This window comes from Sinocyclocheilus grahami, unplaced genomic scaffold, assembly GCF_001515645.1.
Source record: "Sinocyclocheilus grahami isolate Dianchi unplaced genomic scaffold, SAMN03320097.WGS_v1.1 scaffold443.1, whole genome shotgun sequence".
In the NCBI taxonomy this organism is placed as follows: domain Eukaryota; kingdom Metazoa; phylum Chordata; class Actinopteri; order Cypriniformes; family Cyprinidae; genus Sinocyclocheilus; species Sinocyclocheilus grahami.
Genome location: NW_015505622.1, coordinates 314,921 through 335,945, shown reverse-complemented (window position 1 = coordinate 335,945; position 21,025 = coordinate 314,921). Strand labels below are relative to the sequence as shown.

Here is a 21,025-nt window from a genome sequence, read left to right as displayed (position 1 = left end):
CAAAACTCGCGTTTGAATCATCAGTGGCAAATCCTTTAAATGAAAACGTACCTACGTGAGTCGAAACTGCCGGCATTGTAGTCAACTCTACCAGGATCAGTAAAAAGTCCTCCATAAAATGTGCTGCACACATCTGGATATTTGGGTTGAACTGTTTTGGAACAGTGTGGTAAATACAACTTAACCACTGATTTGTAGTCGTGTCCTCTTTTGGAAGAGCAAACAAAGTAGTTTCGCTTTCACAACGAAAAACACAGCGGCCTAGCGTGAGGGGAAGCCCCGGCTTAGCGTGCGCTGAGGTCGGGATAGAGTGAGCTGAGGCGGCGGAGTCGAGAACGGCACGCCCGGCGGATGCGACGAATGAGCGGCAACCACGTGTGACGGACCCCGGGCTGGACTCCGCTTTGTCCACGGTGAAAGTTGATGTATTCCCTCAGCGACCAGCACAGATAAGCTCTTTCACAACGAAGCACACAGCGTACATGGCTGCAGCGTCAACAATACTACAGCGAGAATAAAAGTTACGCCTTCTTTCTTTGCGTGAACATTTGGGCGGCGTTATGCAAATCTTCCCACATAGTGAGGTAGATATGTGGGGGCGTGTTAGAGCGAGCCGTTTTAGGAGGGTGTGGCTGACTCTGAACTTTGATAAAGAATATCTCTTTGAATTTGAGACTTTAGTCATTGCAACTTTACAGATCTTCTTTATACACCATGAGCTTGTAACACTCCAAAGAGAAAGGAAAAATTGAAATAGCATCATATGACCCCTTTAAGACATGTGGAGTATTCCTATTTTAGTCGCATTATTGAAGTGCAGAATAGACATGTAAACACCTTAATCAAATTATTACCGTCGTGTAGGACTTTTCGCCGCATTTTGCGACAGGATACACACACGGCAGTGTCAACCGTTTGAAGGCAAATAAAAGAGCTTCAACACCGCCATCGCCTGTATGCACGTACAAATAATTAACTACACTTGAAGCTTTCATAAAATTAAAAATGAAACACCCAAAACTGTACATGGCATCATCACGAAGACGAACTATATGTTTATACGTGAAATTCCGGAGGGGACGTCGGATGCCGTCACGTGGGGAGGTAATGACGTGCGCCATTAATCGAACTATGTACAATAACATGTAAAACAGTAACATGATAGGAATATTCTAAAAGCAACTCATGTAAACACCATAATCATAATATTGGCTTATTTAGATGATGTCCATATAAATGTAGTCTATGATGCTTACCTTGAGTTTTTTACAGGGCACAGAATCCCAGTCTACTGACTTAAACCATCTGTGCTTCTTCACATCATCAGCTCCATTCTGGAAGATGACAAAAATAATACACAAGATGATAGATTACTATAACTAAATGAACATAAATGTAGAATGGTGTCTTACATCTTGAGACAAACCACCACAGTAAGAATAAAAACCTCATTTGACCTTGTACATGACACTTCTCATTTGACCCCAAACAGTCTTTTCAGTCACTGTACTGTCTTTTTTAGTTTCTTAGAGAGGGAAAAGAAAAGTGGGTCAACTATGCTAACCTACTGAGGTCTTCTAGAAACCTCAGAATTTGGGCCATGCATTGCACTGTGGGACCATGACAGATACACATTCACTCAAGTGGAATAACAGATATCAGCACTTGTGAATGAGCGCTGCCAGCAGGACCTTGCCTTGCTGTGGAAACAGTGCAAACACAGCTGTGATTAGGCTGCCGGGTCTTAAACTCTCATTGTATGTAGTCAGAGGAGAAAAAGCAAAAGAAAGAAAGTGCTAAATTAACAACAGAAGCATCTAGTCTGGGAAGTTCACCCAGAGTGACATTTCTTTTGAAAAAGCTTTTCTAACTTTGTCACTTATTCTGAATCTGGTTTAATGACAAAAAGGAATAAACCCCAAACAAACAGAACAGCGAGATACACATTTCAGCAGAGCTCATTCCTCACGTGTGCAGAATTATAATAATGGCATTAACTGGAGCTAATGGGAAAATGACGCTCAGATGCAACCATTCACAAACTTCCGTCACAATATGCATCACATCACGCATGACAGGCCTAGCGCACACTGTAAACCCGAACAGTACTCTGGACTTAAAAAATTTGAGTACAATACAATTAAAATATGTGAAATAGTTAATGCTACTTTAAACAATAACATTTTCTGAACGAGCAGTTTACTTTTATTTTTGTGGGGCTCATTATTTTTGAGTAAACATCACTACTTCACTGAATATTTTTAAGTATACTGACTGCGCGGCGTAAATTACGTCATCTACGTCACGTCGTTGTAACGTTGCTCTGATAGACGTTGGAGGAATCCATTCAACATGGCGGACACTCGAGAGCGGCAGGATTCAACGCATGGAATACCTTGTAAGTAATCTAAACGTGTCAAAGTTTTCTAAGTTGTTTTTTGTATGTTATGTTGTTATGTTAGAAAATGTTGAATCTTTGGGATGCGCTGTTTTTATGAAGCATCGTGAAGCGCGGCAGTCGCCTAGTGTTAGCGCGCTTTTTTTTTTAATGCTATTTTAGCGTCACTGCTTCGTGTTATATTAACGTCAAGCAAGCAGGGCAATAATGTTAAAGTTAGCTGGGAACTCTTTTCAGTTTACGTTAACTGCATTTTTACGCTTTGAAAGTGTGTTGCTGTTTATGGTAAATGCCCTGATGTGGTAAATGTGCTTTTTCCCCCCTGCATGCATGCACGTGAATGGCTAGCAGTAAGCTAATGTCAATGATTAACACTAACGTTACACCGACGGGAAGTTAACAAGACATTAGATTCAGTTAATGTTCACTCCAGGTAAGGTAAAAATTAATTTGGTCCAAATAAGGTTCTGTCTTTAATATCAGTCTCTTTCTTCATTGTATTCAAAATAAAATAAAGTTGGCTTACTTGGCCTAATTTTCACTTGTTTTTACAGGATTTCCATGATGCCAACATGAAGCTCACTTTAGCCCTTTAGGTCTTTAAGATGTGGAATGTAAGTATTCCTAGTATCAGGCTGCTAAAATTCAAGATTGTTCCTCTGTTAATTGTTTATTATTATTATTATTGATATAAATCTAGCAGTGCTCTAGTAATTATGTAATAGACCCCAGCTGCCACTTACCTATACAGTACCAATGAAAAGTTTGAAAACCTTACAATGAATGTTTTTTTGAAAATGTATAAATGTTTTTGAAAAAAAGTATCTTAGGCTCAACAAGGCTGCATTTAAATAACCAAAAATAAAGTAAAAAAAAAAAAAAACTTTTAATTGATTTTATAATGTAATTTATTCTTGTGATCAAAGCTAAATTTTCAGCATCATTACTCCAGGCTTTGGTGTCACATGATCCTTCAGAAATCATTCTAATGAGGATCAGTCTACTTAAAAGGATAGTTCACCCTAAAATAAAAATTTATCATTTATTCACCCTCAAGTTGTCATAAACCTGTACGAGTTTCTTGTATGTGACACACACACACACACAAAGATATTTTGAAGAATGTTGTTAACCAAACAATTTTGGTTCCCCATTGATTCCATATTATGAAGAAAATAATAATAATACTACTGAAGAAGTCAATGGGGACCCATAAAATGTTACCAACATTCTTCAAAATATATTTTGTGTTCAGCAGAACAAAGAAACTCATACAGATTTAGAACAACTTAAGTGTGACATTTTTGGTGAACTATCCCTTCTTAATGAGTCACAAGGTTTTAAAAATGGTAAGGCTGAATAAATCAATTCTTTAGCTAATGTTGTATTTGTATTTTTTTTTTAATATGCTGAACTTCAGCATGATCAATTAATTTGCCTATGAGTCATGCATAAGAGTTTGTGCGTGCGTGTGTGTGTGTTATAGAATTTCTATGAAATTAAGTATTATTGCATCAAAATAATTGAGTCTGGATAAACTAAAAACATTACTTAGGGTAAACAGTACTTTTAAGTATAGTGTACTCAAATAGTAAATAAAATTAAAGAGAAACTTTTAAGTTTGGATTAATTGTAATTTATAACTATTGTTTACTTAACATTTTTGAGTTGGTTTACTTAAAATGTATTAGGTAATCGGTGTCCACAAAAATGGAGTATTCTGAATTTAGCGGGTTTTACAGTGCACTGCTGCCACTTCATCTGGTGCCAGTTACTGAATTATTTCCTCTGAAAGGACAATTTAGAAAAGTAAATGCCATTATTTTTTTAAATTACTATAACTGGCGATGCAGAAACAGTTTGCACAAGAACTCCGTCTGTAGTTCTTTCCCCAGTATCCACCGCGACTGATGGGGGTTGGAAGGAGTTATAGTGGGAGAGTTGCCCGGTGTCAGAATCACTCTCTGAATGTCCAGGGAGTTTCTCCAGAGGCTCATCTCATCCTCTCTAGGCAGATAGGAAGCCTTCTTATTGTAACTGGAAACATGTGGCATACTGTGGCCTTTGGGAGAAGGATCTCGCAAGACTCAATCAAGCTCTTCTTATTTGCCACGTGCAGCTTTATTAAGATGCAAAGCTGGACTAGAAACAGAGTTAATTCTGTTAGACGATTCATAGATGGCCTTGAATTTGATATGACTATAAAAAAGCCATATAGCCATACAGCGTTTTCAGAGGAAATATCCCAGATGCTGATTCCTGCTGAAATACTTTGCTCAACCATATAAAATATCTGTCACCAGCATCTTGCTTACCTTCATGTTTCCAAGCCTTCTTGCCCGATCAATCACCAGAAACTTCTTGATTAGGTCCCTAGATAAACAAAGACAAGATGACAACCAATATGCTAAAATGCACCTGATTTAGACATGAAATTATTTTAATAAACACGAAAATTAAGACGGTCAATTTCATGAAGGCAGGTATTAAGAGTAGGGATGCATCAATATTGAAATTCTGGCTGATTCAAATAAATCAATAATTATTTGAATATTATGGTTAATAACCAATAAATGGCTGATACTAAAAATCTCTATGGTTTCGTTAAAATAAAATACAATTACACAAATATTTTTGTTTGTATGCTGCAAGTGAATTTGGGAATCACAGCATTATAAAATCTGCTCTTTAAAATAAGTATACAAATTTGAGTCCTGAAAAAGTAACATAGTTAACACAGTTAATACATAAATAATTTCCAAAATTAACATGATTTCTTTTAAAGAAAAAAAGGTTAAAGCTTCACTATAATGCATAGCTATAATTTTGTGCTAGATGTTGATAAATGTAAATCTAGAACCTTTAAATATATTTCTGGAATCAAATACATACAGTGGGGGAAATATTTATTTTGATCCCCTGCTGATTTTTTGAAGTTTGCCCACTTACAAAGAAATGAAGGGTCTGTAATTTTTCTGGTAGTTTTTTTCTTTTTATGTATAGAGACAGAAGACCAAACAAAAAATCCAGGAAAAAAACACATTATATAAAGGTTAGAAATTGATTTGCATTTCAGTGAGTGAAATAAGTATTTGATCCCCAAGCAAAACATGACTTAGTACTGAAAAGCAAATCAATTTCTAACCTTTATATAATGTGTTTTTTTTCTGGATTTTTTGGTTAATATTCTGTCTATCTGTTAAAAGAGGATATATATATATATATATATATATCCTGCGGCCTCGTGCCTCTGGCCTAATCACAGCCGCTGATATAGAGCCGGTATCGCTAGAGTACGAGAGTGATATTGCGTTTATACAACAGTTCGATGGAACATGTGTAATTAAATAAGAAACAACGGAGTGCCTAATAAAACCATTTCTTCTTATAATAACTAACGTACTCTACGATTAGCTCAGTGAGTAATTAAAAAAAAAACATAGACCCGGCTAGAACAAGCGGAGTGATACAAAATTGTGAAAGGGCGTTCCTGTAGCGATACCAGTACAATATCTCACGGTTCTCAACCAAACAGATTTGAGAACCAGAACGAACTGTTGTATATATATATACACACACACACTACAATAAGGTCCCACAAGTTAATATTACTTAACTAAAATTAACAAAAAAGAGAGAAAAAGAAAACCTTTACAGTTACAGTATTTATTAATCTTAGATCATATAGTGGATATAAATAATAATAATTGTTATTTGTAGTTAATAACCATACAACTGCTACAACTGTTTATTTTTAGTTCAAGTTAGGTTGGGTCCATTAAATAATACTGACAGATACAATCTCTGATTTTAATAATGTATTAGTAAATGGTAACTAACTGTTAATAAATACTATAGAAGCCTTTTTTATTGTAGGAGCCTTACCAAAATGTTACCATAGATATCATGAAACAGAGTTAAATTGCACACACCAATATTTTCTGACAAAGGCCTGCAGTATACCTACCGACAAAGTATAACTACTCTCTTAAAGAGATTATTATACTTTATTTTATGGTGTCCTTGTTACATGTTACATGTACTTACTATTACAATAACAACAATAAATGATGCATAATTACATACAAGTAACCCTAAAACAAACCCTAATCCTAATCCTAACCATATAGTAAGTACATGTAGTTAATTAACATTACTCAGCACTTAAATGTATAGTGTAACAAGGACACCTTAAAATAAAGTGTAACCAATTATTCATAGTGCAGCTTGCCCTTAACACAAAAACAATTTCTACACACATAAAAAATCTACCTGCACTAAGCTTTACACATAACCCTTATGTATTAGGTTTTAAAATCAATCTGTATCCATTACCCAGCAGACTTCAAGCTGCGAACACGAGCGCATTAGTATGTTTACTGCTGTGCCGTTGATGTTCTCACTCAGCCTAACACCAGAGACGCCTGGAGCGATCGTGCTACAGATGACCTTGCCATTCACTCTAGCCTCCCTTGCAGATGTTATTCATTCTCCAATGATCATGTGTGTTCGACTTCAGGATACCATTATCTTGTCAAGCTTGTTAAATCCCTACTGACACAAGTCGTAGTTTTGGCTACTTTCATAATTGTAACTAGAGTAAACATGACAGTCGAAAGGAAACACAGATTCGCTTTGCCTAAGGTGACTGTCTGTCTCTATTTCCGAGAGCTTCCTCAAGCTGTCTTTGTCTCTGGAGTGCAGACCGTTTGAAGCAGCGAATGGCAGTTTAGCCACTAGTGGACAAAAGCCATATTAGGAAATGCAGCTGTGATGTCATTTTGTGTATGTGTTTGTACAGCTGCAAAGACTTTTTAGATGTTAAAACTAAGAGAGGATATTGTTGTGTTTTATTAAGAGGGATAAAATAAAGGATTACTTTTCTGAACATCAAGAGGGGACAGTGGGTCGTTTGCTGGATCCTGAGCTTCTTTAGATCAAAAGCACCATGAGTAATAGTGTAGAGTAAATAGATCAATCTGGAGGATGCCTCCACTCCAGTGTGCTTAGCTAACATGTTGAGTTCATTAGAGGACACGAGTTGGTTTGTAACTGCGTGCACATGTAAATGCATGTATGAGAGCATCTCTCTTCTAACTATAAACTCTCTAAAACAGGGGTCTTCAACTTTTTCATGTCAAAGATGCCTTTCTGGTTATAGAGATGCAGCAAGGACACCCTGTTATTACTGAAATTAAAAATGTATGTAAAAGTTTGATCTATATAACATGTAGAGTACCATATTAACAAATGTTTTTACTGTATTTAAGATGCTTTTGTTGCAGAGGCATTAAAATAGTCATTACTGGTGCTCAGGGACATATATTTCTGTATATTTAATGCATTTTTGCAGGAGGGATGATAAAAATGATTAAAAAATAAGTAGACTAAACTTACTGTATTTTGTTTTTAACAGTGTTATTTTAGAATTATTTACATAATATAATAGTATTTATTAATAATTTGAACTATCTTTTATTGTTATATTTTCAGTTTTAGTAAGTGTTATATGCTTTTGTCATTTTTATTAGATCTTCTTTAATATTTCAATTTAGTTTATTTTTATTTCAATTTGAACAATTTTATCTTTCAACTTATATTATTTCAGTAACATTTCTAATTTTCATTTAATCTTTTCAAGTTGTAGTTATATAATTTTTCACCTAACATTTTTTTTTAAATAATAATAAAAAAAACTTAAATGTCTTGTTTTTCCCACCTGATTAATTTCAATTAAAAAAAAAACTACTTTTATTACTTAGCTAGCAATAAACATGCTTGTGCTTCCCCCCCCCCACACACATAACAGTTTGAGATCAAACAATATTTCATGTTGATGCTGACATGATTTCACTAGACATTGTGTTTTATGTATGCTATAAATATGGCATGTTTCATTCGGTTGTGTTTTCTTTATCAAACTCACTTTACATAGAAATCCAGATGCCGTGGAAACTCCAGCTTTCCGGACAGGATCTTCTGGTAGATGCCAAAGGGATTATCATCAAAAAATGGTGGATACCTAAGGAAAAAAAAATTTATTCATTAAAAAATGACCAATTAATTTGTCAGAATGACACTGAGCAGGAAAAACCTTAAAGATATTTATTAGTGTCCTTTATCCGAATTCAATAATGTTCTGCTGAAATGCCAAAAACTAATTCACAGACTTTATCTTCGGCTTAGTCTTTAGTCCTGTCAGTTTAGTCCAGTAAAAACCTCTGCAAATATTCATATATAAATATTCGACTCAATATACGAAATATGCAAATTTAATACTGACTCATAATAATTCAATAACAATAGATCATTCTTTTGTATTTAGCATCACTTTTAGGTGTACATTTCACAGATGCATCCCTGGTCTGCACCACTGGAGGAGGACTGCAAGGGATGAAGGTGCCATTTAGGCCTCTAAATGACTACTGTTTACTGTGTCTCAGTATAATGCTTTTTGTCCATGTGATGTCTGGTAGACTGATTCTCCAGCTCATACTGTGTAATCCATTACTCCTCCATTACAGAATTCCAGCCTCGACCAACATGCCATCAAACATCCTTGCACTCTCAATGAGCTTATGTTTAATGCCTGCATCCAGCTGGCTCTGAAAAGAGCCGCTGTATATGAGGGATAGATGAGGTGAGACATGCTAATGAGCCTGTTACTAGGCGACCACCTGAAGTCTCACGAGGGCACAGATCACTGACAATGACTGAACTCAAGTGTCAACAGCAAAGATGAGATGACGAGACATACATCAGCAGCAAAATACAGAGTGAAAGACCCTGCAGTGATTGACACTGAACAAGCCATTACCGCAGAGTTGCACAACAGGGAGGACAAATGTGAGACGGCTTAAAAGAGTATTACTCAGAATGACCGCAGTAACATATTATTTAAAGAAGTAGTTCACCCAAAAATGAAAATTTGCTGGAAAAGTACTCACCCTCAGGCTAACCAAGATGGAGATGAGCTTGTTTCATCACTGGAACAAATTTGGAGAGATTTTGCATTACATCACTTGCTCAACAATGGATCCTCTGCAGTGAATGGGTGCCATCGGAATGAGAGTCCAAACAGCTGATAAAAACATCACAATAATCTACAAGTAATCCACACGACGCCAATCCATTAGTTGAAGTCTTGTGAAGCAAAAAGCTACATGTTTGTAATAAACAAATTCATCATTAGGGCATTTTAACTTTAAACCATTGCTTCTGGCCAAAATATGAGTACATATACATAATCCATAATAACACTTACTACAGTGAAGAAGTCCATCCCTTTTTGTCCTCTCACATCAAAATCCACCAACATATTTGTTTATAACTGATTTGGACTGTTTTCACTTGTAAATGGTGCTTGATCTGTGCATATTTCTCACCTGATTCAGACAAGTTGACTTTTTTTCACTAGAGAAAGCAATATATTATGTATAAAGGGCTTTTAGATTTACTAAAGTAATGTTTTTTTTTCTTACAAATACGCAGCTTTTCACTTCACAAGATGTTAACTGATGGACTGTGGATTACTGTAATATTTTTATCAGTTGTTCGGACTATCATTCTGATGGCACCCATTCACCGCAGAGGATCAATTGGTGAACAGGTAATGTAATGTTTTGTTTTTCTCTCCAAATTATTTCTTCAAAACTGTTCCAATGACGAAACAAGTTCATCTACACCTTGGATGGCCTGAAGGTGAGTACATTTTCTGCAAATTTAAATTTTTTGGGAAATGTTCATTCACATGGGTTTGACCAACCATGTACAATTAATTCTTGACAAATAAAAGACATATACATATTTCGGCCATATACATTACTGTTATGATTGATTGATTTTTTTTTATGGTGCCGGAGAGTGTCTGGTCACCATAAACTTTCACTGAATGGAATCATTTTTTGGGAAATGTTCATTCACATGGGTTTGACCAACCATGTACAATTAATTCTTGACAAATAAAAGACATATACATATTTCGGCCATATACATTACTGTTATGATTGATTGATTTTTTTTATGGTGCCGGAGAGTGTCTGGTCACCATAAACTTTCACTGAATGGAAAAGAACATAATAAACATCTACTTTTGTGTTTGACTGAATAAAGAAAGGTTTGGAATGAGATTAAGGCTGCAGCCTTCTGAAAGAAGTAAAATAAGGTGGTTCCACATAATGGATTGACCAGGACTGACAGTACTGACTGAGTGTGGAAACCATAAACAGAGAGAGAAGCCAGGAGAGCAGAACTTGCAGCTATTCCTTCTTGTGGGTGATGGAAAAGAGAGATGGAGAGAAGGAGAAAGTGAGCAGAAGAGACATATTAGTCTCTGTGTTACTGTAAGCAGTGGTGACACGGTAAAAAAGGAGAATTATGAAACGGAAACTTTTGCATAAGAGCACAGGTGTCGCCAAGATTCCACTGAGAAAAATATATTTTTTAAAAGTGTGCTCTTGAACTCTTGAAGTAAATATTGTATTATAACTAAGACTGTAAACGGATTAAATTATGATATTTGCTAAGAAAGACATTATTCTGGCAGACAAGTTGTGTTCAAAATCAATATGTTGTTTGTTTTATTTCGTTATCGTTGAATACACTCTTAAAAATAAAGGTGCTTCAAAAGGTTCTTCAAGCGATGCCATAGAAGAACCATTTTTGGTTCCACAAAGAACCATTCAGTCAAAGGTTCTTTAAAGAACCATCTCTTTCTTACCTTTTTATAATCTGAAGAACCTCCTTTTGTGAAACAGAAAGGTTCTTCAGATGTTAAAGGTTCTTTATGGAACCATTCAGACAAAAAGGTTCTTCTATGGCATCGTGAAGCACCTTTATTTTTAAGAGTGTAGGCCTACTACTAGCCTGAATTTCAATCAGCCAATCTGTCTGTTTCACACAGGATACATTATTGAATTCCACCTGGGATATTTTCAAATCTATGTACACATGCAGAATAACATTTATTCATGCATTGTGTCTTGCTCTTTTTCAGCACCTCATGCCATGACTAGTATTTTTAAGACACTTTGAAAAATTTGTTTTGACTTGAGACCCTTGCCATTCTGTTACACTCTGTTTTTGAACTCAAGGGCACTCTGCTTTTAGTAAATGTGCTTGTTGCCTGTAAAGTTCCCAAAAATGTAATGAAAATCCTTATTAAGAAGTTTGTATATGGGTCAGAAGATGATATACAGAAGATGTAGGAAATAAAATGTATAAACACCCCATGTTAAATCAACTGTTTTTTTGTTTGTTTTGTTTTCAGAATTTAGGCAGCCATAGATGTTTCTGTGAGTAATGGCTTCTACCTAGCCATCCTACCCCACAGCCCAGACATATGAAGATAACAGGATATTGTTGTCATATATATATATATATATATATATATATATATATATATATATATATATATATATATATATATATATATTATATTATATATATATATATACACAGTATACATACACACACACACACACTGTACTTTGTTCTTTGGATTGCCGTTATGGTTCCCTACTGTCACCACTTGTTACTGATGGCCGTCAAGGTTTTCCATGGCCAATCTATTGTTTTGGAAATACTTTGTACCCCTCTCCTGATTTGTACATACTTCCTCTTAACAAAATCCTCAAAACATTTGTAAGATCTTTCCAGGCAATGGCTTCAGCAATAAGAAATACCTAATCTTTTTTTGCAGGATTAATCAGCATCACTTAAATGACTGGAGGATTTTAATTATAAAAACCTGCTGTTTTAACAGGGGTGTTTCAGCTTTTTACAGTATATCCACTCCACTCTACTGTTCATAAGTTTGAGGTTGGTAAGATATTTTGTAATATTTTTTGAACGTCTCTTATGCTCTTATGCTATTTTTGGATTAAGGATTTTTTTATGAATGGAAAAAAGTTATACATGTCTTTTTTTGTCAGTTTTGATCAATTCAATGCCTCCTTAATCTTACTTTTGAATTTCTGATCAGTAGTGTATGTGATATCCCACCCCTCTCCCATAAAATCTGATTTTCTTTAATGGAAAAAAATTGTAGATGTTAACCCTTAAATGCATGAATGTTTCGCCAATCATTATTACATATTCCAGTCTTTAGCGACCCGGGCCAATATATCCAGCACGAATGGATCTCTAAAAAACTCTCTTGATATTTTAAGAACAATTAGAGAAGAATAAAATAAAGCATATTTCGTTACCTTTTGAAACTTAAAAGGGTTCAATTTGAGCAGATGATTTTACCATCGCTGTCATCGTCAGAGCGCACTTCCACAGTACATTCAGCATCTGCCTCACATTCACGATTTCAACCATATTCTCAAAACTATCGTTTTCAATGACTCCATATTCAATATTTTGATCACTGGCAGCTTATTCACCACTTCCAGCATCAAATTTCACATTCTTCACAGAATGTGTAACAGTAAAGCCATTCAAATCAGTTAAATTTTTGCTGATGATATTCGTTTGTTTTATGTCTGCCATAATTATGAGGGAAACGTCAACGTCATCATTGTGTATCAAACAGTGCCACCTTGAGGAAAAAAGATGCACTGCACATATTGAGTCATCAGATATGTAAATATAGTTGTGCAGGAAAAAATACTTACACATTTACATACCTGGGGTCTCTAGCGACCCTATACACGTTTTACAAAAAATGATTTAGAAAACTGGAATTCTTTTAAATTTGAAATTTTCTTTTCTAGTTATATTGTTTATAATTAATAGATTGAAGAATACTAAGAAAGTTGATGTCTAACTTAAAAAAATGAAGACGGGAGAGGGTAGATAATGATGTCCCGGGACGCTAAAGACCCGAAGTATGCAATTAAGGGTTAAGGTGAATCAACATGGTGCATGGTTTAACGGCAAAAACTATGTTTTTGCATGCATCACATTATAGTGCGGTGTGCCCTTTAAGAGACTGATCACTTAACTTATAACGCGCGCTATGTGGTGATGGCGTAGAAGGACTACGTGACTGTGTAATGAGAACCACTATGGATGATAAGTTTGCTCTGCCTTCTTGTTATTACTTTGTCTTTACTTTAACTCTTTCTTGGCGTTACAAATAAATCTCTAATGTATGAGAGGAGCGCGTTGCCGTGTACCAGCCATTAAATGTGTGGGACCCCAACTGTTCGTTTTCCATCTCTTTCATTTCATGGGTTTAACGAGTTATCCGAGTCAAAGCGTTACAATGGCCAGAAAAGAAAATCTTAAGCAAAAAAAGCAAAACTTGTTTTACGGAGTTGCCAGTTACATTAAAATCAGTGGAAAAAAAGTATGTCAAATTTACATGAACTCTGAAGCTAATCAAGGAGGTGATCTCTCTAGAGAGCCCAGACTGAGACTAGAGTTTCCGGAAGCAGTATGTGTCATTTCCTATGGACCCCCCTACAATTTGAGTGTGAATTTCTCTCACATATGCCTAAATGCAACCGCTCTGTATCTTTCTCACTCTCCAGACATGTGAAGCTTCTAACCCTGTATCAATCTAAAATACTTTGTTTTTTATTTACCCTGTTTGTGAACCATTTTTTTAATGCACTTGTTAGATAAGTTTTTGACATTTTCACGAATTTTGTACCTACGTGTAGTTAGGTCTGAAATAGAATAGCACCAACAAGACATTTGCTCACATCCACATATGCGGTCACTGCGTTGAGGTTGCGACCCTTTTCATGGCTCAATCCATTTCAACTCTTGCTAAATTTTCCACGAAGGAGTCTCAAACGACCTTTGACATACACTGACAAGCACACTCACGGTCTCAGAGATGACAGAAGGGAGCTTTTTTATGTCTGGGCAAGCTGTGCCTACAGTGCCCTCCATAAGTATTGGAACAGTAAAGGTAAAATTGCTTGTTTGTTGTGGAGTCAAGAAATCTGTAAATATGATTAAAAAATGAATATGAGACAAAACTACAAACTGTCACATTTTATTATTGGGTGTTTTAACACATACATGTTTCACCAACTAAGAAGATCAGCACTTTAGAGTTTCATCCCCCTATCTGATGTGAGCATAAGTATTGGAACAGTTGCCTCACAGGTCTTCCTAAGTGATCAGCTGTGTCCAGTTGCATTAATTATTCAGATATTAAAAGCAGGGAATGTGTCGTATCAGTTATATCCATTGCTTCTGCATTCTGAGTCTTGCATACGATGACGACACACACAAACCAGGATGAAGACGAGTGAGCTGACTTTGAGAGAAAAGAAAGCAATTTGCTAAAATTGCTAAATGAAAAGAGGAAGTCAATTAAAAACAAATGGCATGGAGAAATCAAGAGTTTGGAAACCACCGGCGACATCAGCAACCAACAACGACCTGATCGGCTGAGAAAAACAACAGTAGTTGATGACAGACAAATCATAGAAGCTGTGAAAATGAACTCTATAAAATACATGTCTGTAAAATCACCAACAACCTCCAGAAAGCTGGGGGGTGATGCTCTGACAATCTACTGTCCGCATGAAACTTTGACACAGAACTACAGATGCTACACAGCAAGATGAAAACCTCTGACAAGCACCAAAACTAGAAAGGCAAGATTAGAGTTTGCAAAAGCCAGTAGAGTTTTGGAACGAAGTTTTATGGACAGATGAGACAAAGATGAACTTTTATCTAAGTGATGGGAAAGCAAAAGTGTGGAGAAAAAAAGGGAACGGCAAATGACCCTAAGCATACAGCCTCATCTGTAAAGCATGGTGGAGGTTGTGTCATGGCATGGGCATACATGGCTGTCTCTAGAACAGGCCCTTTCAGTTTCAATGATGACTTAATGTATGATGACAGCAGAATGAATTTGGAAGGTTACAAAACCATCTTGGCTACCAATATTCAAGAAAATGCCACCAGACTCATCAGAAAGCGCTTCATATTGCATCAGGACAATGACCCAAAACACCCTACCAGTTCATTCAAGGAGTTTATCAGGGTAAAGAAATGTAAAGTCTTAGATTACCCAAGTCAATATCCAGATTTAAATCCGATTGAACATTAACTTCACCAGCTGAAGAGGAGACTAAAGGCAGAAACTCCCCAAAACAAGCAACAGTTGGTATTGGCTGCATTAAAGGCTGGGAAAAGCATTTCAAAGGATAAGACTAAGAGTCTGGTGATGTCTATGGGTCGCATACTCACTGTTCTGACTGCACGCAAGGGATCTACAACTAAATATTAGCTTTTAATTTTTTACATCTGCCTTAGGTTCAACTGTTCCAGTACTTATGCTCACATCAAATTGTGGGATAAAGTCTTAAAAGTGCTGTCCTTTTTATTTGGTAAAACATGCGTGTTGAAACGGCTAATAATAAAATGTGACATTCTGTAGTTTTGTCTCATATCCATCTTTTAATCATATTTGCAAATGTCTTGACTCCACAGCAAACAGAGCAATTTTGTCTTTACTGTTCCAATACTTATGGAGGGCACTGTATGTCCATGTGCCTGTCTCTTGAAAAAATAAGGGACCAGGTCATTTTCTCTCACTCACATGCAGGAGCCAACACTTCAAAAGAAGTCTGGGATGAATTAAGAGGGTGGGTCACTTTTTCTTCCACACAAGAGCCTGTGAAAGCTCTAGGGCAGATTTAGAGGTGGGAGAATGGAGCAGTTTGGACGGGATATACACTACAGCATCCAAACTTATACCAGGAGGGAAGAAGTTTAGTTTCACACCGGCTTTGGAGTCCATGTGACAAAATTAACACATTTACTTTTGCAAGACAGATATTATGCCAAAAGAAATAAAAATATAACATATCATTTTATATAATTTGTACAAAATTTATCTACAAATGTTGCATGCTGTTCTACCACACATTTGTGGAGTCAAGAAATCTGTAAATATGATTAAAAAATGAATATGAGACAAAACTACAAACTGTCACATTTTATTATTGGGTGTTTTAACACATACATGTTTCACCAACTAAGAAGATCAGCACTTTAGAGTTTCATCCCCCTATCTGATGTGAGCATAAGTATTGGAACAGTTGCCTCACAGGTCTTCCTAAGTGATCAGCTGTGTCCAGTTGCATTAATTATTCAGATATTAAAAGCAGGGAATGTGTCGTATCAGTTATATCCATTGCTTCTGCATTCTGAGTCTTGCATACGATGACGACACACACAAACCAGGATGAAGACGAGTGAGCTGACTTTGAGAGAAAAGAAAGCAATTTGCTAAAATTGCTAAATGAAAAGAGGAAGTCAATTAAAAACAAATGGCATGGAGAAATCAAGAGTTTGGAAACCACCGGCGACATCAGCAACCAACAACGACCTGATCGGCTGAGAAAAACAACAGTAGTTGATGACAGACAAATCATAGAAGCTGTGAAAATGAACTCTATAAAATACATGTCTGTAAAATCACCAACAACCTCCAGAAAGCTGGGGGGTGATGCTCTGACAATCTACTGTCCGCATGAAACTTTGACACAGAACTACAGATGCTACACAGCAAGATGAAAACCTCTGACAAGCACCAAAACTAGAAAGGCAAGATTAGAGTTTGCAAAAGCCAGTAGAGTTTTGGAACGAAGTTTTATGGACAGATGAGACAAAGATGAACTTTTATCTAAGTGATGGGAAAGCAAAAGTGTGGAGAAAAAAAGGGAACGGCAAATGACCCTAAGCATACAGCCTCATCTGTAAAGCATGGTGGAGGTTGTGTCATGGCATGGGCATACATGGCTGTCTCTAGAACAGGCCCTTTCAGTTTCAATGATGACTTAATGTATGATGACAGCAGAATGAATTTGGAAGGTTACAAAACCATCTTGGCTACCAATATTCAAGAAAATGCCACCAGACTCATCAGAAAGCGCTTCATATTGCATCAGGACAATGACCCAAAACACCCTACCAGTTCATTCAAGGAGTTTATCAGGGTAAAGAAATGTAAAGTCTTAGATTACCCAAGTCAATATCCAGATTTAAATCCGATTGAACATTAACTTCACCAGCTGAAGAGGAGACTAAAGGCAGAAACTCCCCAAAACAAGCAACAGTTGGTATTGGCTGCATTAAAGGCTGGGAAAAGCATTTCAAAGGATAAGACTAAGAGTCTGGTGATGTCTATGGGTCGCATACTCACTGTTCTGACTGCACGCAAGGGATCTACAACTAAATATTAGCTTTTAATTTTTTACATCTGCCTTAGGTTCAACTGTTCCAGTACTTATGCTCACATCAAATTGTGGGATAAAGTCTTAAAAGTGCTGTCCTTTTTATTTGGTAAAACATGCGTGTTGAAACGGCTAATAATAAAATGTGACATTCTGTAGTTTTGTCTCATATCCATCTTTTAATCATATTTGCAAATGTCTTGACTCCACAGCAAACAGAGCAATTTTGTCTTTACTGTTCCAATACTTATGGAGGGCACTGTATGTCCATGTGCCTGTCTCTTGAAAAAATAAGGGACCAGGTCATTTTCTCTCACTCACATGCAGGAGCCAACACTTCAAAAGAAGTCTGGGATGAATTAAGAGGGTGGGTCACTTTTTCTTCCACACAAGAGCCTGTGAAAGCTCTAGGGCAGATTTAGAGGTGGGAGAATGGAGCAGTTTGGACGGGATATACACTACAGCATCCAAACTTATACCAGGAGGGAAGAAGTTTAGTTTCACACCGGCTTTGGAGTCCATGTGACAAAATTAACACATTTACTTTTGCAAGACAGATATTATGCCAAAAGAAATAAAAATATAACATATCATTTTATATAATTTGTACAAAATTTATCTACAAATGTTGCATGCTGTTCTACCACACATTTATGCCCACATGTGCTGGTAATGAGAATTTAATCTGGATGTAATCTTTTTGTAAACAAGTTATATTCCAAGAAATGCATCCGCCCCCTGAGATACTGTAAATATGAGCAGAATATCTGTGTGCATATTAAATATGCCAGTTTGCGCACACTAAATGTAGGCTGCGAGGATAAACATCTAGGCAAATAAGGATAAATATCAAGGCAGCACTGAAAGAGGCCATCTGCTTTTGAGACATGCACATGGAGGTTTGGGCCTTTGGCAGAACTCAGTGTCTAATATTCCACTGCTGCTCTCTAGTGGTGTATCTTTGACAATAGCTGATTTTTCCTGACCACAAGCCAGTACAAATACAGTCTGAGCCATACAGGATGCAATAGCAAGTGTTGTTTTTCATCATGTATTTATTCATGACTGGTTTTGGTCAAGTAACCTTTAGCTTAAGGGCAGTTCAATTATACATGGAAAATAGTTGTCACAAAATAGGATTTTTTTTTCTCACAAACACGTGAAAGTCACGGACATGTGATGAATTTTAAAAGATGGAAATTCAATTACTGAGTTGTTTTGCTGTAAATCAGGGGTTTGACTCTTAACAAACCCAGTCACTCCCAATAATAAAAATATAGGGTGACACTTTATTTTAAGGTGTCCCTGTTACATGTGCTTACTATTATAATAACAATAAATGATGCATAATTGCATGCAAGTAACCCTAAATCAAACCCTAATAACTAACCCTAACTATGTAGCTAATTAATATTACTCAGCACTTAAAGGGATAGTTCACCCAAAAATGAAAATTCTGTCATTAATTTCTCACCCTCATGTCGTTCAAAATCCGTAAGACCTTCGTTCATCTTTGGAACACCAACTGAGATATTTTTGATGGAATCTGAGCGCTCTCTGACCCTCCATAGACAGCAATGCTATTACCACGATAAACGCATAGAAACGTAACAAGGACATCGGTAAAATAGTCCATGTGACATCAGGGGTTCAACCGTAATTTTCCGAAACTACGAGAATACTTTTTGTGCGCAAAGAAAACAACAATAACATAATTTATTCAGCAGTTCTTCTCCCAGAGTTACAGTCTTCCGCCATTTTGGAGAGTACCCAGCATAATGAGCATTGTTTACATTCAGCATGCGCACACTGTCTACTGAACATAAACAACGCTGATTATGTTCAGCGAAAGCGCATGCATGCCGAATGTAAACAACGCTCATTACGTTGATTACGTTCTGGGGTACTCTCCAAAATGGCGGAAGACGGTAACTCGGAGTCCCTGAAGTAAATTACAAACTACCAGGGCTACACAGACTCCTGGTTGAAATCCCTGGTGTAAAATGTTTAGGAGGTGATCATAATGCCGTCTTACCCTGCAAGCATTTCAAAGATGAGAACACCCAAAGCCCACCAGTCCACGGCTCGCCCGTGACCTTTACTTTGGATAACTTCTGGAGCTAAATACTCAGGAGTACCACATAGAGTCCATGTCCTGAAAAGAAAGAGAGAATAAAATAGTGATGGACAGAAAGAGAGGAAAATTCCCACAGGGTCCCAAATTCTTAGACCTGAAATTCCCAAAATCTGATTTATAACTGGAAATAAATGAAATGTTTTAAGATGATGAACATAAATGATATAAACATAAATGACATAAATAAAGAACACACATGTATGATTCTGTACTTTTTCTCAGCCAGTAAATTAATCTTTGAATTTTTGAAGCTTTCCAAGTTAAGACTTAAAGTGATAGTTCACCTAAAAATGAAAATGGTCATCATTCACACACACTCATGTTGTTTCAAACCTGTATGTCTTTCGTTTATCTGCAGAACACAAATGAGAATATATTTTGAAAATTGTTGGAAGCCAAACCCAATTACCATACATAAATAAATAAATAGACATGAAATATTGATTTGTGTTGGCTATATATTTAACAAAGTAAAAATAGATATATAACCACAGTGTAACATAGCCCATCTACTACAGTGACTGTTTAGATAGCACACAGAGGGGTGTAATTACAGTACACCTTGTGACAGCTGGCTATCTGGACCGGATTGTATTGGCTGGTGTAAGGCAGAGACATATCCACTTCAAGTCAAGGAAACTATAAGCGTAACTGTATATTGAACTAGAAGCTAGAGTGAAAGTCCACTACACTGTAGTAGAGGGTTTCTGATTACACAGTGTAGCTGCAGCTCCATGGGGTGAAATGACAAAACTGTGTTTGTTTGGGGCCATGGGGCCGGTCGATAAATGAGTCTGTTGACCTGTCCTTTAGCAAACCACTGCCTTTTGCTTCTCTGTCTGGATATGGTTTTGTAACATAATTATAAGATTGTATCTGTTGATACCAGAATGTCAATAAGGAAAGGAGAAGGACATATGTAAATGAGACTTTTTTTTTGCTCTGCTGATCTGATTTCCTGTCAATTCCAGTATCTCAATATAAGGAAATGATGAGTAACATAAAAGTTATACTGTAGACTTCTCACAGAAACATTTTGCGGTTTTGGCAGATCTTTAGCTCGACCTTCTGATTGTTCTAGCTCCTGGGTCTTCAACCTTTTTTAGGACAAAGTACATTATATAAGTATGAGAGTATATTACTTTTTAACTAGGCCAATAATAACATACTAAAACAATATTGATTTTCTAACTTAATGCAAAGTCCAGAGTTATGAACTTGTCACTTGTACATTATATTTACATTTTAGTTCAACCATTTTTAATATGGGAGCAACAACATTGATTAATTTTATTTACCATTTTATTCAACATTAACATAATATGTATTTTGTTTTTC

At 36.3% G+C, this 21,025-nt stretch overlaps 1 protein-coding gene across 1 annotated transcript in view; it reads right to left on the bottom strand.

The window, feature by feature from the left end:
• The window catches only part of LOC107552224 (cAMP-dependent protein kinase catalytic subunit PRKX-like), a 67,431-nt gene that overhangs the window by 2,367 nt on the left and 44,039 nt on the right, over positions 1 to 21,025 (bottom strand). The window contains exons 2-5 of the mRNA XM_016234073.1: positions 19,586 to 19,705; positions 8,325 to 8,420; positions 4,714 to 4,771; positions 1,257 to 1,334 (exon numbers count right to left, since the gene is read on the bottom strand). Coding sequence (XP_016089559.1) covers positions 1,257 to 1,334; positions 4,714 to 4,771; positions 8,325 to 8,420; positions 19,586 to 19,705 — 352 coding nt within the window. The remainder of the gene's footprint in view (positions 1 to 1,256; positions 1,335 to 4,713; positions 4,772 to 8,324; positions 8,421 to 19,585; positions 19,706 to 21,025) is intronic.